Raw genomic sequence first — 24,971 nt, 5'->3', positions numbered from 1 at the left:
TTCAATCCCCCCCCCCCCGTCAAACTGTTGGAGCACAGAAACTACAACGTAAATAAATGGCAGCAGTTCGTAGATACTGAAGCATGTGCGGGAGATTTTAAACCTACAGTCAAGCTAAAAAAAATCATCATCATCAAAATCTTTCATCCAAATGAGGGAAACGCCAAAAAAAAAAAAAACGCACCAAAAAGGTACATAAAACAAAAAATATATATATTTGAATCACACATGCACAGCTTATGAAAACAATTATGTCCCGATAATCCAAAGGATTACCAAAGGGGGAAAAAAAAAAAGTTCAAGAGACTAAAATAAATGAAGGAAATGGGCTTAAAGATGAAAAACACACACACAAATAATAACGTATGTAATATACGTTCAGTACATTCAAACAAGAGATCAGTCAGTCACATTTACAGCCTGTTTGTTGTGGGAGGGTCAGACAACGAGCGTTTGTTTGGATGCTGGTGGAGGAGCCTCATCCGCCTAAAAACAGCCCCAAACTTTATAAAAATCCATCCAACGATTGTCGTCTTCCCGTTTCTTAATACACATATCACTTTGTTTTTAATACACATCTGTCAAAGAGTAAAAATAGTTAAAAGCCAAAACAAGAACAAATAAAAAAATTGGTGTGTGGAAAAACGACTGGCTCGTGCCGGCGCACCGGGCATGAAGGGGCGGCATCCAAAATGTGACCACTGATGATTTTTACCTTTCATATTTAATGAACTCATGACTGTACAGAACTGTTCAGTAGGAAAAACGTCCCGTCAATAAGAAATGCTTTGTTTGAATCGTTACTGATGATAGAGACGGCCATTTATAACAAACCGATTTGTTTTACCCAACTCAAAGACAGGACGTCGTCAAGAAACTTTGACGCTTGAAAAAGTCTTAATCGCTTCAAGCATCCAAATAGAAATCAATCATCATCAGAAATTCATAATTTAATGAAACGGAGCTCATGATTATCAGCAACACCAACAAAAAGCATTTGTTCCCACCAGGCTGGATTCTGAACTACTAAATGTTTTCTCCTGCAAATACGAACTAGAAATGTGGAAGACGGAGTTTGTGTGTCGGATGGTAAAAGTTTGAGGGGAGGTTTTCATGAGCAAACGGAGGTCAGGGTGCGGGTCATGCAGCAGCAGACGAAGCCTGCAGGTTCGTTCAGACGCATCCCTTTAAAAAGTGTGACGCCAAACAAGAAAAAGCGCACGAGCAACGAAAGCTGCGGTCACTGTTCTCTCCCTGTGTTGGACAGAAACTCACGGGGTTTCACTCCAGAATTTACAGCAGGGATCGTTTTTATTTTTTTATCCAGTCAGGCCGTTTATCAGTTTGTTTTCAAGTCTCATCCTGACAGGGGTGTGTCTCCTCTTTGTACACGATCAGTCGTTTTTTTTTTTTTTTGCTCCCACAGATGCCAGCATTTACCAAAAAAACCAACACTTTGAAAAACAGGTGTCTTGACAAAGAACAGCATCCTCAAAAAAAGTGGCTGCTTCTCTTTTTTTGAAACGTCTGTACAAACGTGAAGTCTCCTCCCTGCAGTCAACGTCAGTTTGTTGCATCCTCTCCTGGTGCAGAACACACTTCTGACTTTCCTGAGCCAGCGGGAAATATCCGGATGCAGCTCCCAGCGGTCCGCCTGCAATCCTATACCACCGTGCTGAGGGAGGAGGCGCAGTCTGTGGGCATAGGAGTGGGGGCGTGGCCATCTGTTGGCGTGTCAGGCCCCACCAGCAGGGTGCTGCTATCTATGGAGTCTTCTCGCTCCTGAGAGGACGGCACTGAATCTGGCACGGGACAGGAGCCGGTGGGAACACCAGCCTGGAGCCCGTCTCCCGTGGCGTTTATCTGGCTCGGCACCACGGAGACTCCGCCGTGTCCTGGAAGAGACAACAAAAACCAGGACTGTTTAGAGCTCAACGCTCCTTGTGATGAGATTCAAATAAAACGTGCACCTACCAAAGTCCACGTAGAGGAGGCTGTCTGGGTTGATGGAAGCTTCGTACGGAGGAGGGGGGTCGTCTGGGTGGTGGATGTCAGGGTATTTGTAGGCTGCGTATGGAGGTGGCGGCTCCTGGAAATGAAAAACGCCTCCTTCTCCATCGTCAGACAAATGCAGGGGCGTGAGGCCGGTACCGAAAGCATCTGGGCCGTAGTCAAAGCCCGGGACTCGTCTTCCGAGGTTAAAGTGATGCACTGCAAACAAACCCGTTTATTAGGAGCGCGGTCGCCTCAAACCGCGAGCTGCATTCGTTATGAACGAGCTGAGACTCGTTTAACACGACTCGGACTCACAGTTGCCTCCGATTAGCGTCTCGATGCGTTCGCGTCTTCTCTGGCGAAGTCTGTGGACCATGAAGAGCAGCAGAGAGAGGATGAGGAAGGACGAGATGCAGCTGACGATCAGTCTCATCCCGCTCGCCATCGAGTCAAACAGACCGTTTCCGTCTGGGGGGGAGGAAAATCACACATGGCATCATATTTTGAGTTCATGTTAAGAAAAGTGCCACATTTCCTGGCGTATAAGTCGCATCAGTCAAAAAAAAACCTCATGAAGTGGAAAAAAAACATGTATAAGTCACATTTATTATTATGTTTATTTAATGGTCAAAACAGCTGCATTTCGCCTGTGTGCCATCCATCCATCCATCCATCCATCCATCGTGGCAGGAGCCGTGAGCTCTCCAGCGTCCCTCCACCTGCACCAGCTGAGTGAAGCGAGCGTGCACGGGAAGACTCGCTGTTGCAGTTCTTCGAAATTTAAAGAGTCAGTCAAATATTGCTTTATGAATATGAAAAAAAAAAAATGTATACAAGTCGCAGGACTGACAAATCTATATAAAAACACTGCGACTCGCACACCAGAAAATACGGTACACATTTCCTACTTTGGATTGCAGAAACAAATTGTAAAACATTTAATTTTACCACTCACGATGCAACACTCTGTTCAGAGAACACTTCATGTGTATTTGATGAGCGACTCAACGTAAGACGACTTGACCAAATATTACACGTTTAAAGTTAAAGATAAGCGCCTCTCTTTATCAGCACCTGGATCCAGGCAGGTGAACTTGCAGCACTCTTTGGGATCCTTTCGAAAGTGCTGGCAGCCCTGCGGCCGCTCGCACAGCGCCGCCACGCACATCTCCGGCTCGCCGTCGTGACACGTGCAGCTCAGACACGGGTCGTCTCCTTTCGGGGTGAAGTAGTAGCCCTCGTTCACGACGTTGTCTTTTATGTCCACGCAGGTTTGCCCTGTGGAGGTAATTAAAAGTAAATAAACGAAAACAGTCCACAGCAGGCGTGTGTTTGTGCGAGGGTTTAAAATGAGCACGCACTCCTCTTGCACAGGAACGGGAACTTTTTGTAGCAGTTCTCAGCGTGCCAGCTGTGCAGGCCTCGATCGTTCATGTTCTTGAGCTGAAAGCGCTGCAGCTGAGCGCAGAAGACGTTGTCCTGAGACGAGGTCTCCCCCATCTTTGTGAGGCTTTCGGGTGGCATAAACACCTGCATGGACCCTATTAAGAAACGTAAAAATTAGCGGTGCAGAAAAAATTGTATTTATTAAAGAATCTAGATTCATAGTCCTGGTGATTATGAATCGATTCTAAAGGCCCATAAATCCATTTTAAAATGCGTTTGAGTTTTATTTTGTTCCGCTCCTACTCCCGAGCCTACTGCATATTGCATTACGCGTCTGCTCGGCCGCCGTAGAATTTGGCCATGTAGGCCACCGTACAGCAAGCTAGTTAGCCAGCTCCCTTTATAATGGAGCAGAGGGACAGCGCGATTCAACCCGCTCCTTCGTCTTTTAAAAATCATTTCGGATTCTACAAAGTTTCGGGAGAAGACGGAGCTTAACAAGAGCATGGTTGTTTGCAAAAAGTGTAAAATAAAATTGTGGTACAGTATTTTGGAAATACGACAAAATGCGCAGAAGGAAGATGAAAAGATAAGCAGCAGACCAGTGACAGGAAACTTCCAGCTAATTCCCCAAAGGCTGTGAAGATTTGCTACTACATCGATCGCTACATCACAAAGATTTACGAGCAGACAGCTCAGTGGAAGGCGAGGGGTTTAGGTTTATTTTTAATATGCTGGACCCGACGTACGTAGAGTTTTTAGTGATAAAGCTGCGCCACAACGCCGCCACGAATCAAAGAATAACGTGGGAGAAGCTGATGCTACCAGCTGCAGCTCAAAGGTAACAGTTTTTTCTATTGTACTAAAACAAGTTATACAAAAAAAAAACTTGATGTAATTTGTCTTTTTAAACAGTTTGAAGAGGCCAGATGAGACGCATCGACTGGAGCCAGTTCTAAATGATATCGTTTGGTTTATACATTACAGTTCAGAAGTTTTTGTGCAGGTTTGGAAATTTTGTTAAAGATTTACCAAATATGAATCAATATGGTTAACACTGTGACGTCTGTATATTTCATATTAGGTTAAGTTTTGAAAATATAACAAATGTTAAGAGAAATATGGTTAAAAATAACTGTGAAGTCTGTATTTAACGTTGAGTTAAAGGTTAATATACTATGGTAGACTGAAGTCAGTTTAATTTTGTATTTATATATTTTGAATCATTTCTGTCCAGGTGTCCCCCGCCTCTCGCACAGTGATGGCTGGATATGGGCACCAGTGATACCAGTGACCCGTAAAGGAAGAAGTGGGTAAAGATGATGGATGAATTATTTGTTCCTAGATTTTATTTATTTTAGAAAAGTCAAGGCAACTAAGCTAACCTAACACTGGTAATGTAAGTTACAGAATTGTATGCACTCCTGTATTTGGTATAAATATAAAATGATTTGATACAGTAAAGAACCTAAAATTATTGTTTTAAATAAATAAATGTTCCATTTCTTTACATTGTTGTTTAACCTTTTCATCTCGTCAGTTACATAATTGAAACAAAATTTATGACCAGTTAAATAGAAAAATAGTTTCCGAATCGAAAAAAATCGATTTTGAATCGAATCGCGACACCAAAAATCTGAATCGAATTGCCAGACACTGATTCTACTAAAAATGCACAAGTGCATTTGGAAAACGCTTGAGTTAGAAAGCACGGACAAGACTAGACTTCTGGAAAGACAACCATTGTATTACCTTTGTAGGCGACCTCCCAGCGACCCTGTAAAGTGTGGCTCTGATTGGTGATCACGTACTGATAACCCACCCAGAACCTGAAAGAAACAGAAAACTTCCAGTGTGCGAAATAACCAGTTTCTACCACTAGATGGACTGAGACCAAAATCAGACCACATACTTTCATACAGTTGATTACATTTATTTATAATAAAAACCAAAATAACTGGAGGACAAATAAAAAAAGATTTGGTTTAGACAGCCACAAATAAAACTTGGTGCCCTTTTTCTCGACAGCTTCTTTTATCTTCAGTAAATTTAAGTGGAAGCGTGAGCTCTGTGCCGAGTGAAGAGCGGATAAAAAGAGCAAACTGTAAAGCAGAAACTTACGTGCACTGGTCTCTGCGCTCACAGACATCGTCATTGAAATCCACCTCGATCTTCAGGATGAACTGCAGCTCCTCGTTGGTCACAAAAGTAGCCAAAGAGCCGTTGACCTTCTGACACGTGTCCACGGCCTGCCAGTAGTCCTCGTTCCTCAGGTACACCTTGTAGCAGCTGGCTGTCTTCTCGTAGTGGTGCCACCCGCTGGGACATTTTTCTGAGGACAGGGAGGGAAACGTTTGACGGATGCTTTGGGTGAAGCTGTATCCACGATCGGCTGAGGGCGAAGCGAGCAGCTTACTGTTGAAGCGCATGGGCTGAGCCACGCCCATGACGTCTTCTACCTGGTCGTATCCGTTCCCGAAACGAAACCGCTCCTCCTTTACAGCTGCAAACACATGCACACGATGCACTGGCATTATGATTCATTGCTTCATGACAAAAGTCTGGATGGAGGGAAGCACCCTGACATTTCCTACAATGAACAGCTTCTAATGTTCAAATAGTTCATAAGACTCTGCTGAACCTACGAACCCAACAATAATATTTTCACTAAAGTCAGAAAACAGACGAAGGTTAAAAGTAATAAAGGAAATGGCCAAAATTATGTTATACAATCCAAGTGCATCCCTACTCTTATTCCCACTAAATAAAACATCCTTAGATGCAAAAATGTACTTAAAGCTATAAATCAAAACAACTCGTCAAGTTTAACAAGTACAGTAGTCCCTCGTTTATCGCGGGTGTTAGGGACCACGCCCACCTGCGATAAGTGAAAAACTGGAATTCTTGATCAATTACACTGAAACAACTGAGCATAGATGTTCTAAAATAATTAAAAATAACTTTTAACACTTCTATATTTTGCGATTATGATGATTTTTACGATGTGACCTACTTTGAATTTCAAGTTAGAAGACAAAAGTCGATCGGTGCATCTGGACAGCAAGGGGTTAACCCTTCACAAAGCTGCAGCAGGAGAAATGTGCATGCAGAAAAGGAGATCAGCTGATCAACTGCAGGAGGGAGCTTCCCCTGCACTTGTGGGCTGCACACATGGTGCAAAAATAATTTAAAATAATTTACTGTAAATAAACAACCCATGGCTCATCCATCAATCAGCCAATTGTGTCGTCCTCCTTACACCCGTTAGTCGCCCTTTTTCCCCCAGAAGAAAGAAGAGCTTCAACTTTCAACTTTTACATCCGGGGATTAATTTACCGACTCAATATCCGTCACATCCGAAGCATACTTGTCATTTTTTGAATGTACACGAACATCATTTAATTGTTGGCAACGAAACACAACTCTGCTGATTTGGCTAATTTATTACAAATTATGCATCAGACTTTTGGTAGTGAATGAAGTGTATTTAATTATTATTTTTATCGTTGATGCACAGATACAAAAACTTATGATCAAAAATGTTGGGGAAAAAAAAACAAAAAAAACAACTCATATTTCGATGGTTATTAAGGCTTTAAGAAAATCCACACAGGTTCATGCTTGATTTTCAAAAGGAGTATTGTCCTTTCAATTAATAAAGTTTACACATGTAGCTGGAGCCAAGACGGATATTAGTCCAGTTTGTTGTCTATTTATTTGTGACTTGATAAATGACCTCCAATGAGCGACAAGTTTTTAATCAAATGCAAGAAGTTAATTCTGACTCTTGTTATCACCATTCCTTTTGTTTTCCCATTGTGGCTATGAACATAAATGCATTTCTCTGTTAGTTTTTGTCAAAGCTCTGCAGATGCTCCAAAAGCCAACAGGAGAGACAAGAGAGAAGGTCCAGCCTCCATATATTAGGTGCAACTTGAGCCTGGATTATTTTAACTGGATCGTCGTCTCACTCTGCAGGACTGAGAGCTGCCAGCGTTGTACACAAATCAGTTTAGCGTCTCTTCACCTGTGACAGCTTCCCATCAGTTTCTGAGCTACAGTAGGATTGCTCCTGAAGTTGTTGTTGTTGTTTTCCTCCCCTGGCAGTAAATGTTCTGCCTGCCTGTCAAGCACACGGCAAACCTAACAGAGCTCTTCTTGGTTTTACTTCACCAGTAACTGGGTAGTTACTGCTTTCCTGTTAAGATGATAAAGTTTACAGGTTTGTTCCTCCAGTATTACTGGAACAGACTGCTCCACTTTTCTGTATAATTCAACCAAAAAAAAATCCCAAACAAAAGCTTTCATGAATTCTGTTTAATTAATTGATTGAGCTATTTAAAAGAGGTATTTTTAAGCTTTGTTTATTCTTTTGAGTTTATGACTAATGAGATTATTTATTAAAACACCTGTGCTGTTTGACTGTTAATAAAAGGGGGAAGGTCATCTTGATCAGTCCGTTTCCTGTTCAATAAATGTCGTCTTTTTGATGAATGAATCAAGTCCAGGCCATAATCTGATGTAGGTCTACAACTCAAATCATAGACAGCGACTCCTGTTTGGAGGTCACATGCTGTTGTACTCAATCCTTTCAGTAATTCCCATTAGGCAACCAGAGATCTGGGGATAATTCTCATGGATATGAGGAGAAAACAAGAGGATTTTGGTCAAAAGGCTTAGCACAGAGACATCCATCCAGTGTTAAGGAGATCAACAGACTGTAAACAAAAACAGAGACAGAATTTAACCTCCTGCCGTCTGATGCCGTTGTTCTGAAGGGCGGTGGTTCTCTTGATTGGCTGTGGTGGATGAGGGGAAATAGTTCTTAAAACTGCACCTGTAGTGTTTGGTATATTGAATCTGCTGGTCTAGTTGTTTATGCGTGTTTGAACGATTATTGAAGATGTTAAATACAGAGCAATTGCTGTGTGGTGCCGTGTGTCCTAGTAGGGTTACCGTAGCTTCCTAGAATAAAAGCATGCCGCAGTAAAGCTACACGTTTAACATATTTTGTTTCTTTTCTTTGCTAAACCTTAAATAGACGTCTGTAATTAGCTGTATAAATCATATATGACTCTCTTTAGTGACTTTGATCTATGTATGAATTCCTAGTAAACACAATGCTAACTGTGCTAGCTTTTTCAGCGTTTTAAGTTAGCATCTATGCTAAGTAATGGTCAGAAACCCATTTTAAAAAAGGTTGCATGTGTTGCTTTTCTCTCCAGAAATCCAAGAGTTAACTGTTAGACAGCAGAGCGGGTGTAAAAGCACTGACGTGCATCATACTTACAGGGACAGTCCATCTCGTCACTTTTGTCCTCACATGCTGTCCAGCCATCACACTGCCAGGATATGGGGATACATTGCATCTTCCCACTGCGACAGGCGAACTGCCCAGGGTTGCAGCGCTGCTCTGAAATACAACAAGACGGATGGAGCGGTCAAAAGCGTGCGTTGTTTAGACCTTTACACACATGAGCGAACATGTGCGCTTTAAATAAAGGGGAAATCTGAGGCACATAAACACACTGAAATAATGTAGGTTGGACAAAGCAAATCAAAAGCCAGTGGACATTAGAGTGTAAAAGAGTTAAAACATATTCACACACTTCCAGTCATTCTGTCTTCTCACTCATTTAACAAACAGGAACAGCCAAGAAAAAAAAAAAAATCTAAACTTATTCAGTCAGCAGCTGCTTCAGATTTCTGCTACAGATGCAAAAAATAAAAAATAAAAAAAACCCACAGAGGGAACATTTTGTCTGTCGCAAATCTGCAGACAAGTCTAATCTCATCTGCGAGCAACTGCTTCTGTTTGGAGCTGGATGTTGATGCAGTTTGTAATTCATCGTTTCGCCAAAAGATCAAGCCACTGGAGATAAAACAGCACTATTAACTTGTCATTAAGTTAGGAGTTTTAGAGAGAATTGGGTAAAAAAATAAAATAATTTTAAAAACTAGCCTTGGGCTCATATGATATGACCCATCCATGCCAGTTTGTCCATTTGTACTGAACTATATTTGATAAAAACTAACTGAAATGAGCCTTCATTAAAAGACAGAAAAAACAGAGCTATCAGCCAGCAAAAAAAACAGAACTCTCCTTGTTTTTAGATTTAAAAAATGTCTTATTTGGCATAATAGGAACTTAAAAACTATTATAGGAACTCAACTTCCTGAATTTTCAGGCTCCTCTTCTGAGAAATCTCTCGTTGTGAAAATATCAACTTCAAGTTGTACTAATGGGAACAGATTACTTTAACTGGGGGTATTCAAGCTGGTAGTCTATTTTAACAAATAAATAAAAATATAAATAAACTACACTAATAAAACAAACGTCTTGCTTACCTGACAATAATCTTGCCAGAGCTAGCCTCGGACCTGAAACAAATAAAAACAATAGAGTAACTATCCTACTGATCAGAAGGGTTGGATCATCCACTCGCTTGACAAATTTAGAAAATAAAAAAATTACAGAAAAGCTCTGGGCTGTTTCAAGGCTTTGCTTTTTTTTTTTCACCTGTGAACAAACCATCTGAAATAATCACAGTCCAAACCTGAACACTTGTTTCGATTGTTGTTAAAGCTGGAACGAAGCTGAAAAAACGCACTGACAACAAATGCAGCAAAGCGTGCATGGCCGAGTAATTACCCAAGGAACGGGGTTTAGTTTCACCATCACTACTGGTTATTTAATTGGGGACAAATGGTCATGGATTTCAGACAAAACAAACACACCTACCCCCCTGAACATAGGAGGATCTGTGGTGGAAGTGGTCTCTAGCGATAAGTACTTGGGTGTACACATGAATAACAACCTCAGCTGGAGCAACAACACCACCAGCCTGATCAAGAAAGCTCATCAGAGACTCTACTTCCTCAGGCGGCTGAGACGAGCTGGTCTGGGAAGCTCAGTCCTCACCTCCTTCTACAGGTGTGCAGTGGAGAGCATCCTGTGCTCCAGCATCAATGTGTGGCATGGAGGCTGCACAGCTGCAGAAAGAAAAGCTTTGCAGAGAGTGGTGAAGGCTGCACAGAAGTCTGCTGGAGTCAGCCTCCCCACCATCACAGACATCTACACCTCTAGATGCAGGAAGAAGGCCGCCTGCATCATGAAGGACCCCACTCACTCAGCACACACACTTTTTGCCCTGCTCCCCTCAGGCATAAGGTTGCAGAGCATTAAATGCAGAACCACTAGACTGAGGAACAGCTTCTACCATGAAGCTGTTAGACTCATAAATCCCTAATTAAGATTATCACTGAAAAAAAAAAAACTGCAATACCACTATGTGCTGCTGATTATCCATGTTGCTGATCTCATGCTGCTGTATTCATTATCATCTACTCACACAGACTCATGTTCGTGCTGCTGTTTGGCGTATTGTTTTGCACTTTTGTGTTTAGCGTATTTCTTAGTTTAGCACATTTGTTTGTTTACATCTTAGATCCTTATTACAGTTTCTTTTTACAATTTATATTTTTGCTGTTATTGGACGTTACTGGGACCCTGTGTACATAATTTCGTTCCACCTCATACCACACGTGATGCGAATGACAATAAAGAACCTTGAAATACAAAAAATACAATACCGGTAATAAAAACTGATTAATTACATTTTTATATTGTTTTAATAGAAAATGCCAATTTGTGATACTTGTCCCTAGATATTTTTTATTAAAAAAATTAAAAAACTGTTAAAAACAATAAAACATACAATAAAAATGACCGTTATTTGATAATAGTTTTGATTCTTGAGGAATAGATTTATCCGCTTTGTACATTTTTCCTTACAGTATTTTCTTAAATATTAATCTCAGTTGCTGTAACAATGTTTCTCCGCCAAGAGTCAATTAAAATTGTTTTTCTATTCTTCTGTTGTCCAATATTAACACATTTTTCTCTGGTTGTACAATAACTTGATTGTTCAAGCTTCTAAAACTCATAAATCCTAACCTTTCAACGATTTCTATTGTCAACTTGAACATCCTCACCTAACCTCATCCATGACCCGACTGAACTTTGTTGGATTTATTTACCTGGATTATTGAGCGTGAACTTTGATGCTACAATCCTCTCTTCTGTCACTTGTCCAGCCATGCCAGAATGTTGTGAATGAAGTAAGGACTGCATCTAATAATTTTTATTTTTTATGCCATTGCAAGTGGGGTCGACAGAGGGTCCCTTTAATGAACAATGAATTTACACCAGCTCTTTCAGGACGTTTAACCATCATTGCACCAGAAAGCAGCATTTTAGTTGGAGGCTTTAAGAAAGGTGTGAACCCTTTTGTATTTCCAAAATGTGACAAAGGTTTCTTGTATAAAGCCAGCTCTTCAGCTGGGGTCATGTGTCCCAAATTGTGATTTTCCGCTTCATTTCTCCCTTCTCAAAACGTGTCCTCCTTGTCCCATTTTCTTCAAATAAATAAATAAATCTTGTGTCGCAAAGAGAAAAAGGCTCTGGTTTTTCCAAAAGATATTTTAGCTTTTATCCGAATTCAAGCAGAGACTCGAGATCTTTACTAAAAATAAATAAATAAATCAAGCTTTCATTCAGAAAATACAAATCTGGTTTTCTAGTGGAAGTGCCAAGTACAATAAAACCAAACCTGAGACCCCCTGCTTGAACAAACCGTTCATTAGCAGAGGCAAACAGAATAAAAGATATTCTTACTAAACTTGTTTCGCTCACTTGGATCCACAGTTTACACGGACTACGCTAACAAAACAGAAAAAAAACCCAAGTGTGCCTCTGTATCTCTTATATAACGGAGAGAAAAATACAATAAAGCCCAAGAGGACATCCCAACTCGGTTCAACTGAAGTTACAGCGAAGCGACCTTGTGCAGACGCTGCACCGTCTCCTGCCTCTGATGATTCATCGCTGAGGTTTGCTGTTAAAAGCAGTGAGCGGGTTCAGACAATCATTTTCTTTCTGTGCCGCCTTACATTTAAACCCAACATTGTTCTCCACACCGTTTTTCAAAGCACTGCTGTCAATTTCGTTCAATGACTACTCAAAGTAAAAAAGGGTTTCAGATCGGAAAATATTGCGTGCAGCTTTGTGGTATTTTTAATAGTCTAACAAGAAGTTATTCCTTTTTGTTGAACTAGATAATCGTCGCGGTTTCACTTCTGATGCAACATATTTAAACACTTAAAATGGGAAGTAGAACCACCATCATCATGTGTCCATGTACCAATGAGGGAATAATTAAAAACGTAGCTCCTCTATAAAGACATTTGTTTTCCTCTGGGGACAATGAAACAGTCTTGATTTGATCCATAATTGGTGTAGAAGATGAAGACTGAAACTGAAAACTCACCACTGTCCCCACAGAAATGTGACTTTGCAAGCATTCTGGTAATCTAACAAGCATTCTGGTAATCTAAAGTTTAATGCAAAAAAAATCCTCTCCGTATCACGGGAGCAGTCACTGAACCACTGAGCCTCTTGAGAGCTTCGTCATGTGTTTTTGACCAAATCTTCTGTCTGCTTACACTTGTCATATGATGCCACACTTTGTGCGGTATTGCAAATGTGATACAGCCACAAAAAATGATTTTAAGTCAGTAAAATTAAATCACAAGTTTCTGAAAATGTTTCTGCTCCAAAATAGAGGTCTGTCGAAATAAGAGAAGGTCCAAATAATGTTTGTAATGTGATTAACCAACTGGAACACGGCTTGTGAAAGTGTTGAGATCCCTGTCAAATGAAAATATTTAAAAACGCACACACTTCTGTACATAGCAAGAGCAAAAATCATCACCCAACCAGCAGCAGTTTCAAAAACATGCAGTGAAGTTTAATGTGTGTAAAACGATGACCTTCACTTTAACATTACTCATCCAAATTATACAAACAAACAAGCCGACTCACATTCAGCTCAGTTTCAAACTGAATTTATAACACATTGAGGCTGGCTGCAAATTAATCTCCCAAATAGCAATTGCCACAGAATCATGCATCAACAAAATCTGTGTGTTTAGTGTATGCGTGTGTTATTTGTCGTCTAGGCAAGAGGTCGGTTCTCTAGTTAGAGCCCAACAATAATGCGTTTATCCATGAGCCGAACTAGTAACAGTTTCTCTAATCCACTCAATTGGCAGGATCACAGCACCAGTTCCTGGAAGAAACCACAAGATGCATTTGTACTCCTGCAGCATTTAAAAATGTATATATATATCAAAAGGCATTCATTCTAAAGGACAAATACAAGTCCTGTAATGATCCTAAACTTTTATGGTTTGATGCATGAAACTGCTGCATATCTAAGCAGTGCAAATGCTATCATTCCAGCACAGGGCTAAAAGTAAATATGATTATTTTTGTTTTATGAGCAGAATATGTGCATGCAAGTTTGTTTCTGTTTGTTTTTAGGGTGTATCTCTTATCTTTGGTTGGCATTGAATTTCTAGTTTTCAGCTTAGCAAAAAAAACAAAAAAAACTGTTATGACGAATAGTTTATCTTTTAGTTAGTGAGTGTAAAGGTTTGGTTGTGTTGGTCAGGTTTGGTGAAGCAGGACATGCATTTAAAAGTACAGCGAGGGGGATAAACAAATAATGCATTCACGTTAGGGCTTTATGGGATAACTCCTCAATACGATTAAATAAAATCGTCAAAGTTAGCTGAATAAACAGCTGTGGGTATCTGTGGCAATTTATGTAATAATTTAAAAGTGATTTACCTATATTAAATGTTACAGCCTGGCTGCTTTATTTGGCCGACTTTTGAGAAAATACATCTGCAGAGCGCACACAACGAGGGCGGTCAAGAGAGGCCGGAACACGGTTAGAGGAGCCACTCGAGTCCCCGGTCGGTCCGAGAGGCCTCCCCGCCTGACATGTAGCCCGTTGCTTCCAGCTCCAATCCGTTTCTCCCACTCCGAGCCCACGGGAATATACAGTCACAGGGAAGGAGAAATAAACAAAAACTAAATGATAAACTGTTTACCTGTCCGTGGCGGGTCCGTTAGCGTGAGGACGAAGAGAAGGGAGAAGAGGACGAAACTGCTGCTGTCAGCCTTCGGCAACATTTATCCTCCATTCATAGTAACTCCTCTATCCAGAAATTTAAAAATACACCCGTGGATCTGCAACGCCTCCGCCCTCTCCTAAATTATCACGGCCAACTCTTAACGCAGTCTCTACCCATTTCCACGCACTCAAGGCGTCGACTGATCAAATAAATCGACGTAAATGGGGCATAGCCGCGGCGGTCAGCGATAGAGATTGTAGTTAATCTGACCGAGGTGCTAATGTTAGCTAGCGCGCGATCCGAGCGGCGCTCATTCAAGATGGCCGCGGACTCCCCTTCACAACAATCCAAAACACGCAGCGCACCGAGCAGGACATCAGCTGGAGGTGTTGCCGGGGCGGAGTTCAGCTCCGTTTATAAACAGTCTGCGCGTGTGTGCGGCCCGGGTGGAGCCTCAATGACGAGAAATTAACTTTAAATTTAACTATTAAAAAAGGGGGACAAGTGCCCGGACGCGGGGCTGATGGCTTGGTGTTGTACACATATTTGTGACCCCTGCAATATAATCAGAGTCAGAGTTTCTTTATTGTCATTCGCACCTCATGTGGTACATGTGGTGGAGCGAAATTATGTACACAGGGTCCCAGTTACATCCAACAATAAAATGTATAAGAAAAACAGTAATAACATCTAAGATATGAACTAAGAAAAACATCAACTAAATATACACTAAGCACTCATAACATAAAACATTGAACATCAGCACAAACATGAACATGAGTCTGTGAGCAGATGTGCACGCATGAACACATCAACATTGAAACAGATCAGCAGCAACATGAAACAGATCAGCAGCAACATGATATGGTTTTTCACAGTGATTATTCTAGTTAGAGATTCATGAGTCTAACAGCCTCAGGGTAGAAGCTGTTCCTCAGTCTAGTGGTTCTACACTTAATGCTCCTTAACCTCCTTCCTGAGGGGAGTGGGGCAAAAAGTGTGTGTGCTGGGTGGGTGGGGTCCTTCATGATGCAGGTGGCCCTCTTCCTGCATCTGGAGGTGTAGATGTCTGTGATGGTGGGGAGACTGATTCCAACAGATTTCTGTGCAGCCTTCACCACTCTCTGCAAAGCTTTTCTTTCTGCAGCTGTGCAGCCTCCATGCCACACATTGATGCTCGAGCACAGGATGCTCTCCACTGCACACCTGTAGAAGGAGGTGAGGACTGAGCTTCCCAGACCAGCTCGCCTCAGCCGTCTGAGGAAGTAGAGTCTCTGATGAGCTTTCTTGATCAGGCTGGTGGTGTTGTTGCTCCAGCTGAGGTTGTCATTCATGTGTACACCCAAGTACTTGTAGCTGGAGACCACTTCCACCGCAGATCCTCTTATGTTCAGGGGGGTGTAGATGTTTTTGTTCCTTCTGAAGTCCACAATCATCTCCTTTGTCTTCTTCACATTGATGTGAAGGTTATTCTCTTTGCACCAGCTCTCCAGGTGTTCCACCTCTTGCCTGTAGCTGGACTCATCATTGTTTGTGATGCATCCCACCACCGCTGTATCATCTGCAAACTTTACAATGTGACAGCCTGGATGGGTAGCTGCACAATCATACGTGAGCAGAGTAAACAGGAGGGGGCTCAACACACATCCCTGAGGAGAGCCAGTGCTGAGGGTTATGGTGGAGGAGGAGAGGTTGTGGATCCTCACTAACTGTGGTCTGTTTGTTAAAAAGTCTAGTACCCAGTTGCAGATGGAGGGGCTTAGTCCTAGTGTGGATAGTTTGTCCATCAGGGTTTGGGGGATCATGGTGTTGAAGGCGGATGTGAAGTCCACAAAGAGCATACGGACGTAAGAGTTTTTCTGCTCCAGGTGGTTGAGCGCAGTGTGGACCACAGAGGAGATTGCATCCTCTGTTGATCGGTTCTCACGGTATGCGTACTGATGAGGGTCCTCGTTGATGTTGATGGTTGTTTTGATGTGAGTCATGACCAGTTTTTCGAAGCATTTAGCGACTATCGGGGTGAGGGCCACTGGCCGATAGTCATTCAGACCAGTCACTGTAGAGCTTTTTGGGACTGGGATGATGGTGGCAGTCTTCAGGCAGGTGGGAACTGTCTCCAGGGTAAGTGAGGTGTTAAAGATGTCTGCCAGCACCTCACAGAGCTGATCCTGATACATTGGGTTTATAATGACCCAAACTAGACAGCTGCTCAGCACTAGTTCACTGCTAAGAATTGTAACAAATGTATTTATTTAGTCTGAATCCTATAAATTATCAATCAAGCAATCATTAAATATTAATCTCATGTTTTGTTTAATGTTTTATTCAGTGTATCTGATCATGTGTTATTCTCATGTATGTTTATAATTATCAAACACTTTTTGTTTCTTCCCTAATTTGTCAGGATTTCATATTTCCTAAATTAGTTTTCCCCAAAATAACAAACTAAAAACTGTTTTTTTTTTTCTTTTACATATATATTTTTATTTTCTCTTTTGGCCTTAAACTTTTAACATAATAGCACACAAATGTTCTCACTCTTTATATTAAGCTACTTGCAGGTGCGAGAAAAAAGTTTTGATTTAATTTTGTTTGTTTCACAGTAATTTTCATTATAAATCGATCTAACCACTCTTACCAAAAACTAAAATTATCCACCCGCAACTCATTTTATTTGTTTATATGTAACTAAATCATTTAATAAAAATATATAACTAGTTATTTCTAGGAAGTCAGCACTCTTATCTTGAAACTTTGTTGCAGGCAAGTTCAATGGACACCTATCCAAGAAAGTTTTATAATGTTGACATTTGTTCTTTATTATACAATAAAATGGCTTACATATATTAAAAAACAGTCTTGTTAAAAGGTCATGTCTAAAAATCCAGTTTAAACTGCAGATTTTAGAGGCTATAGTGAGAATATAGCAATTAAAGACAAAAATGTTTGTTAAACATCACAATGAGTGAGAAAAATTTTTATTTTAAAAGTTAAGTTCAACTTTTAGTTTTATGTTTGCTGTTACTTTGCAAAGGGAAGTGATAATATAGATATGAAAGAAGTTCTTCAAAATGCAATTGATTTTAGCACTGAACCGATTTAAACACTAAACATGCAACGCACCCGAGTAAAAATTAAACTCTGATTTAATCCTGGAGGGAATCCCTGCTGAGGAAACACTGTCCACTCTGGAGGGGTGAAGGTGTAAATCTGCAGCTTCAACACAGATTATGAGTAAAAATTTAAAGATATTACAAACAATTTAGAAAACAGACAGCAGTACGTCGTGGTATTTCCAGAAACAAAGGGTATGGCATCTGACTATAAACTAAATTATAGCTTTTTTCCGGGTATCATTGAGCTCAAATTATTTAGTGATCGAATGTTTCCTATAAAAGCTCAGCTGAGGTTTTCTATTGTAACAGAAGAAAATACTGAACAAACATTTTTCCACTAATGGGGTTACTGCAGGTCGTGTGCTTGTTTTTTGAAATTTAAAACTGTGTCATCCAATTAATTAGTTCTAAAGACAAACGTGGAACAGAGCTTCATCTTAGGATCCGAGGTGTTTTTGTTATTCTCAGAAAACATACATTAACAGAAATCCAAATAACCCAAAGATTGAGGATTAGAATGTATTTCACAGTAAAGCTTATAAATAAAATGTAACAAAAAATAAAAAGCATTTAATCCACTGTACATATTTTTAATCACCATCTACAGCAAAGATGTGCTCTTATTTTGAAAAACCTGTTTGAAAGTCATAACAGCTCCCCCACATTACAATGAGTCTTTTTCTCTACACAATCTGAGCAGAGTGGCTCCTTCTAGAAAAAGTCGGAGGCCTTCCGTCTCTTGGGAAGCTGCAGCAGATTGTCTGTGAGCGACGTGAGGTCCTGAGCACTCGGGGTCTTGGCTTTGTTTGGCGTTGGTGTTCCAGTCGGAGTGGCGGGTCCGTTGAAGGGAGTCTTGCAGGGAGTGACTCTGTGTGAGGGTGAAGGGGTGTAACTCGCCCGCAGTGCTTTGTCGGTGTATTTGCTGGATGTCCGATTTACAAGCCGCTGCAGGGCAGGGGTGAGAGCCGGGCTCAGACCTTTTGGTGTGAGACTGGAACACAGAAATCGAGTGTTAGCTCGTAGTGGCTTTTTCAGCACTAATGCACCAACAGGAAACAATCTAACAAGTGTCTTGAACTGCTATAAGATCTAATCGAGACGAGACGGTTAAGTTTAATCACCTGGCGAGGTTTTCCGTAACTTTTCTTAACGCTTCCTGTTTCTTTGCACGGTTTTTAGCAGCAGCTTCGTTAGCCATCTTCAAGCCCAACCGCTCTCGTCTTCCTGGCTCTGGTATCTTTTAAAAACAACAAATAATGTCAATATATTACAACTTTAACAGAAAGCACTGAATGATTAAAAAAACAAAAAAAGGTCCATCAGTAAATAGTAACCACCTTGAACGATGGGCCGTGGTTCCTCTCAACGTACGGGGTGTCTGATCCATCCAGACGAAAAGGTGTGCTCTCAATCTCACCCCAGGTCATCAGAGGTGACTCAGAAACACCTAAGAGGAACAGATTTTTTTAGCAAAACACTCCAAATGAGGCCATGACATGAATATAAACACTGTCTGAATGTATTGTCTTTCATACAACAAGCAGTCTAAAAGAGTGGCTCATTGTAGCAGTAATTTAAGATATTAAAGTGTCCCCAAGGCATGAAAAACCTGTATCAGCTCAATAATGAGTTGTGCATCAGTTCAGTTAAAGCCCCACCTGGTGCAGGGGAAGGAGTCCTTTCATAACCGTAGCCATTTACTTTTGGGGATTCATGCGGTATGAGCTCTTTCCCATCAGGCCCCACTTTGCCCTGTTTAAACTACAAACAAAAAGATAAACATCAATCATGTTTTCAGCTAATGGACAATTAATTCACAAATATAGAATATGCAGTATTTTAAACAACACTTAAGTGTACCTGTGCATTGAGGGCCGCAGCTTGTTGAATCTGACTTTTGTTAAGAGCTTTGCTGAATGGATCTCCAACAAATCGCGTGTTCTTGTGAATTACTTCCCTTGGCTTGACAAACACAGCATCATCGTCTTTCACACCTGGAAAAGATATTTTAAAAAAAGAAAAAGAATTTATAGCAGCGGAGTTGAATTTTGTGTTTTGATGAAAATGTATAAGGAAAACAGAGCTGTCTGTCTGATCGCCACACCTTCTGGATAATACATCAAGGCGTTCTTTGCCTTGTACTCCCAAGTCTCCAGTCCAGCTTTGACACATTCAAGAGCAGCTTTCTCTGCTGACGGTAAGGCGAGGTTCTCTTCATGGCGCTGAAAACAAATACAGGATGATTTTTGATACTGTTCTTACAGCCAAGGATTACATTTACACAATACAGTATTCAAACCTTCAGCAATTTTCTTTTTACAATGGCAACATTTTATTTAAACAAGATGTTTCATTTATCTTCCCGATATGATGATACGCTGCAGAGTCATGTTTAAATCATGGCACATGCTTAAACTACAGCCACCAAAAGTTTATCAAAGGAGTTCCACATTTTTATTTCGCTCCACAGAACTATTTACAATTTATGTTTGTTTACTTATCTAATAAAAATTAGATAAAACATCCATAGTGTGTTATAAGTTCAGACACGTTTGTCATTAAAAGCCAACTATAAAACAACTATGGCATAGAACATGAACGTTCCACTTATAATGATTAAGTTAAAAAAAAAGCATTTTGATGCAGCAGTATGCCACAAATCAATAAGACTAATTATACATAAAATAAATCACACGCTATTTACTGAAACTAGGCTTTCCCAGTTACCTTTAAGTTTTTTTTTTGTTTTGTTCTCAAAACTAGATCCCACCTGAATCTAGTACATACCACTGCCAAAGTAACAGTGCTGTTTGAATGGAAAACTATCAATGAATTCAATTCAACTTACTGTAATTTAATATTTCTTCCAACTTTAATATTTTTACACATATGATGCATAACAGCACAGCTGTAGTTCAAGCATTTAGTTTATTAAAAATGACCAAATATGACCTGCGCAGACCAACCTGTTTAAATTCAGCTTCTGCTTCATATAACCACGCATGCCTCAATTTCTCCTTGTCTTCTGCCAGATCCATGATCTGCTCAAATGATGCATTATCCTCGCTGGTATTTTTAGCAAGAAAACGATCCAAACTGGGAAGCTTTTTCTCTTCTGTGTCATTATCTTTATTTTCTAAGGAGAAAACAAAGTTAATAAAGACGAATAAATAACTACTCAACATGTAAAACCATCAGCTAAGGAGAAAGCGTACAGTAAAGGAAATGATTTAAACGTAACATACCAACATCTGAACTTTTACTATGGTACGTGGAGGACGGAGATCCTGAGTGGCCCACTGGTGTCTCAAAGCTGGCAGGAGTCACATCTTACAAACAGAAAATAACTTTAATAAGAACTTCAACATATTTTTATACTAGACTGAAGAAATAAACAAAAAATATATATTTTATTGATTTAACAAGAAAGGCGTACAACCAAACATCCTGTTTCTTACTAATGAGCTTTCTACTCACAAGGTGCAGAGGTTTGTGGGGTGGATTTGGTCAAAGATGATCCATATCGGATTGATATCTGCCTCATTCTCTCCAGGTCTCCACTTTCCTCTGCTTCAAGGTAGTCCTTCTGCGCTTGCAATTTTGTAACATCTGGAAAAAAGTCCCTCTGGATGATTTTCTCCAAACTCTGTCAAAAACAGCCATGTGCACAAAACAGAATTTAGTAATCGCGGATGAAATATGATGAAGCATTTATTTCATGATAATAGAAGACACTTTTACAAAGTGAACCAGATGGATTGCTTAATGTGGCCTATCACTTGTTGTAGCAATCATATGAAAATCATACATTTACTATTATTGAAAACAATTTAATGCCATATCATGATGTTTTATGATTTTACAGGCATTATCTTGGATTTAACCCTCACCAGGATCTGTATTATCAAGTGACTAAGGTAAAAAAAACTGTGAGTCCTTATCATTTTCCAAACAGTGGACATAAAAAAAGCAGTTGTTTATATTTGACCCAGCGAAACAATACTTTTACTCCCATTTTGTTTCGTCTCACCTCGATGTACTCTTCTTCGTCGAGGATTTTTCTCTTTAACCTTCCTTTCTCCTTGTCCTCTGGAGGATGGAGAGCCACCGGCATTGTGACCGCTGAAGGTACGAGAGGCCCGGACAACGCTTCCCTCACTCTCCCGTTACCCTCCATGACAGTGTGGGGGCTGTTGTTAGCCTCTTAGCCAAAAGACAACAAGCGAACCAAAAACTGTAAGATGAACTAATAAATAAAAACAAACCACAAATGTTTAAGTTTGAAAACGCCTAAAAAATATTAGTGAATGTTAGAAAGTGTTACAAATTTAGAATAGCAGGACATTCGCCACCTTGAAGCTAACTTTTAGCTAAAATGCTACCGTACACAAAACGTAGTTACGCAACGTCTGATGGTACGTGACCGGAAGCCAACGCCTTCTGAAGAAATTTTCAGTATAAAAGTTGACAGCGTCGCTACGTTTCCCCTGTTATTATTTCAGAATAAAAGAAAAAAGACCATCTCATGAAAAGACGAAAATAAATAAATAAATGAATGAATGAATAGTATTTATTTATTTATTCTCATGTGAGATTAATTTACAGGACTGAATTTTCACAATAATTAAATGGCAAGCAGGATTTTTTTTAATTAAGTTAAGGCAATATAATGTTTAACAATATAATTTATTCAAAATGATTAAAAAACTTTCATTACAACCATTTAGTCAAAAACATGATTTAGATTAAATAAACAAAGAAAAACAAACTTAGGTAGTGGCTTTCAACAGGAACATTTTTAATGAGGTAAATTCTACTAATGATTCTTAGGTACAAATTGTAAAAATAAAAATATAAATAAAATAAAACCACTTGCTACTTATTTTTACTGTTGTTCATACAGTTATAGGATGCAGATATACAATGTTCTAATAAGTTAGGTCTAACTTGCACATTGAAAAGAAAATGCAAAATATGCAAGAATCATGTGGTGTTTTATTTGTTTATTTTTTGTTTGTTTTTTGTACCTTTTATATTTCATGTAAATTAAGTTAAAAAACAACAACAACAAAAAAACAACCTTAAATCATTTGTAAGAGTAAAGAAACTACCAAGGCTCGGCTATTAAAGATTTGGCTAATATTTAAATTAATCATAAAGGAAACAAATCCAAATTTGCTGCTGACATTAGCCTGAAAAGCAGAATAACTATCATATGTCTTGTGAACTACTTTATAAAACAATACTGATGTCAGATACTATAAAATTACTGTAACTGTATAAAATTTATGTTGAATCTGAGATTAAAAAAATGTTTATTAAGTAAAACTAAAACATGTAACTCTGAGCTTTCAACATGATCAACTTTTAAATTGTAACAGCATGAACAAAGGTCTTGTAAGAAAGTTGTTCTTTAAAAAAAAAATCTATATTTATTCATTTTTTGTACATCTTGTGTAAAAGCAAAACCACAAACACGTGACATTTAGTTTTTGATGTCATTGCATGTAATCAACCAGTCTGGCTATCAACAATCTATTTGATTAAACTGGAACAAAAAGATGTTTGTTTACTTTTTTTTTTTCTAGTTGTCTAAAACACAATTTATTTGTCAGATATTTCAGTCAAACACGTTAGTTTTCTGTAGTTCCCACAACGAATGAAAATCTTTTCTGACGTCTCCACTTCGCTCTTCGGTTTTTAAACCAAACCTGTGATGGGAAATGGAAGTCGACGTGTTACCCGGTCGTTTCTTTCCATTCACATGATCTGGCAACACATATTCACAATGAAAGTCTCGTTTAAACTAAATGCAGTCTTACTTCTACTCTTTCTTCTCTCAGGTGAGTGCGCTGTGCAAGCTTCTCTCTCGTGTTCACATCTGGATACTGATTCTGCAGAAACAGCTCCTCCAGCGCGTCCAGCTGTTCCTCGGTGAATATCGTGCGGTGACGTCTGGTTCTCCTCTGCACCTGACCGGACGCCTGCTCCTCCTTGTGAGCGTCTCCCAGCCTGCAGGACTCTGAGAGCATCGCTGAGCTCCATCCAAACTGGCAGGCTGCAAGAACAATGAAGACTTTAGGAGTAAACAAATAAAAACACAATAAAAGATAAGATCAATTTGAGCAGAGGGAGGTGGTCCTACCTTCATGAATGAAATCAGGGTGGAAAATGTCGGCACAATGGGAGCAGTAACAGCAGCACAGGCAGGTGTGATGCACAGACTTGGTCTCCTTAAACCCACTTGTTCCACAGGACTGTTTTTCCACGCTGCTGCTCGGATACTTGCTCAGAATGTTTTCAATTGTGAACGACAACTTCTTCTCCGTCTTGATAAGGCCGTCCATTTCCAAGAAAATTCCAAGAAAGCAGAAGCAGAGATCAGGCTGGAAACATGCAACACTTTAGGATACTCCAGCCTCAGTTGCTGCCTTTCCCCCTCTTTATTCAGCGGGGACTCGAGCCCTTATAGGCCCAAAAAGGGGGAGGAAAGAAAAAAAGATGAAGTAAAACCATAATCCCCCTGTGGACCAGACACATAAAACGGTTGAAACTTAATTCCTAGCTAATCTGGGCAGTTTTGTGAAGAGGTTAGGGAGGACGGCAGATTCGGTTAATCTTGCCTCGTTCCTTTTCTTCGAGAAAAATCAGATTTCACTGCATAAAATGAAAAGTGGAGAGCTCCCTAAGATCCTCATTGTTGAGGTTTTAGAGAAAAGGAGATTGCTTGGTATTAGAAACCTGGACTTAAAGATGAACATCTCTGGTGCGGCCCAAGACTCTGCGAATTTAAGGATTAGTCTTTAAATTAATTTTAGAACGTCCCCTCTCTGTTGAGCTTTAACTTCAAAGTGATTTTGTGTAAATTGGTGGAAATTGATTCAGATCATAACACCACGCACACAGTCCTTCCAGCTGAACGGACACCTCAGTCAGTTAAATGTAGGGACGCTGATAGAATTTCACTAAATATAGATTAATACGCAGGAGGAGTTAATTCAATACATCCATCCACATGATTTGTATTCACAATCATGCATCCTGTGTCTTATCTGTGTGCTGCAGTCCTTTCAGTTTGACTGCTCTGACAATGCGCACAGTGAGGTGAAGCTATTACAGGTTAAATTCATCTCGCTCCCAGCAAATCCTGTGATTTCATACAAGGCAATGCACCTTGTTTTTTTTTGTTTTTTTTCATGGAATTAAGGGATTTCTACAATCTGTCTTAAGCCCCCCCTCTGTTATAAGGGCTTTTGGAAACAGATAACAATAAACACCTTCCCATCCTTTTCACTTTGGTTTAATAGCATCCGAGATTGTTGATGTATAGTTCGAGCAGCATGTGAGATTGTTATCTGCCGTTTTTGTGGCTCTTAATAGAAGGCATTGTAGCACATCCATGTAGGTTCAAACAGTTCAAAAATTCATTACTGAAGATGAGAATTATAAAGGTTTGTGCTGTTGTTGTTGTTGTAAGAAATGTTTGGCACA

At 39.9% G+C, this 24,971-nt stretch overlaps 3 protein-coding genes across 4 annotated transcripts; all 3 read right to left on the bottom strand.

Moving 5' to 3' along the window:
* Positions 1-1,347: 1,347 nt before the first annotated feature.
* On the bottom strand, positions 1,348-14,692 carry dgcr2 (DiGeorge syndrome critical region gene 2). 2 transcript variants are annotated; one of them, XM_037692354.1, is made up of 11 exons: positions 14,341-14,692; positions 9,730-9,762; positions 8,672-8,794; positions 5,798-5,884; positions 5,503-5,713; positions 5,134-5,210; positions 3,357-3,536; positions 3,070-3,273; positions 2,311-2,463; positions 1,975-2,211; positions 1,348-1,895 (listed from the first exon to the last, which is right to left on the bottom strand). In XM_037692354.1, the coding sequence occupies exons 1-11, from the start codon at positions 14,420-14,422 to the stop codon at positions 1,663-1,665; spliced, it is 1,620 nt and encodes a 539-aa protein (XP_037548282.1). In that variant the 5' UTR covers positions 14,423-14,692; the 3' UTR covers positions 1,348-1,662. The 2 variants fall into 2 exon arrangements, with proteins under 2 accessions (XP_037548282.1, XP_037548281.1); XM_037692353.1 differs by lacking the exon at positions 9,730-9,762.
* A 2,969-nt stretch (positions 14,693-17,661) lies between these two features.
* Positions 17,662-21,885, bottom strand: ess2 (ess-2 splicing factor homolog). Its single transcript, XM_037692693.1, has 10 exons — positions 21,511-21,885; positions 20,958-21,126; positions 20,726-20,809; positions 20,447-20,616; positions 19,585-19,702; positions 19,341-19,474; positions 19,139-19,241; positions 18,818-18,927; positions 18,602-18,717; positions 17,662-18,471 (listed from the first exon to the last, which is right to left on the bottom strand). Exons 1-10 carry the CDS (start codon positions 21,655-21,657, stop codon positions 18,192-18,194), a joined length of 1,431 nt encoding a protein of 476 aa, XP_037548621.1. The 5' UTR covers positions 21,658-21,885; the 3' UTR covers positions 17,662-18,191.
* A 1,228-nt stretch (positions 21,886-23,113) lies between these two features.
* On the bottom strand, positions 23,114-23,842 carry LOC119424840 (homeobox protein goosecoid-2). Its single transcript, XM_037692345.1, has 3 exons — positions 23,626-23,842; positions 23,303-23,538; positions 23,114-23,191 (listed from the first exon to the last, which is right to left on the bottom strand). Exons 1-3 carry the CDS (start codon positions 23,825-23,827, stop codon positions 23,114-23,116), a joined length of 516 nt encoding a protein of 171 aa, XP_037548273.1. The 5' UTR covers positions 23,828-23,842.
* Between the last annotated feature and the right edge of the window lie 1,129 nt (positions 23,843-24,971).

This window comes from Nematolebias whitei, chromosome 18, assembly GCF_014905685.2.
Source record: "Nematolebias whitei isolate Nwh7 chromosome 18, NemWhi1, whole genome shotgun sequence".
NCBI classification, from domain to species: domain Eukaryota; kingdom Metazoa; phylum Chordata; class Actinopteri; order Cyprinodontiformes; family Rivulidae; genus Nematolebias; species Nematolebias whitei.
The sequence above is the reverse complement of the archived record's forward strand: the minus strand, read 5'-3'. Positions and strand labels throughout refer to the sequence as shown.

Coding starts and splice junctions, on each gene's coding strand:
- dgcr2 (XM_037692354.1), bottom strand. CDS start 14,422: ATGTTGCCGAAGGCTGACAGCAGCAGTTTCGTCCTCTTCTCCCTTCTC. Junction 9,763..14,340: donor AACGGACCCGCCACGGACAG/GTAAACAGTTTA, acceptor TATTTGTTTCAG/GTCCGAGGCTAGCTCTGGCA. Junction 3,274..3,356: donor CCCGTTCCTGTGCAAGAGGA/GTGCGTGCTCAT, acceptor TTACCTCCACAG/GGCAAACCTGCGTGGACATA.
- ess2 (XM_037692693.1), bottom strand. CDS start 21,657: ATGGAGGGTAACGGGAGAGTGAGGGAAGCGTTGTCCGGGCCTCTCGTA. Junction 21,127..21,510: donor ACGAAGAAGAGTACATCGAG/GTGAGACGAAAC, acceptor TGTTTTTGACAG/AGTTTGGAGAAAATCATCCA. Junction 20,617..20,725: donor TAGTAAAAGTTCAGATGTTG/GTATGTTACGTT, acceptor TTTTCTCCTTAG/AAAATAAAGATAATGACACA.
- LOC119424840 (XM_037692345.1), bottom strand. CDS start 23,827: ATGGACGGCCTTATCAAGACGGAGAAGAAGTTGTCGTTCACAATTGAA. Junction 23,539..23,625: donor CCCTGATTTCATTCATGAAG/GTAGGACCACCT, acceptor TTGTTCTTGCAG/CCTGCCAGTTTGGATGGAGC. Junction 23,192..23,302: donor TGAGAGAAGAAAGAGTAGAA/GTAAGACTGCAT, acceptor TTCCCATCACAG/GTTTGGTTTAAAAACCGAAG.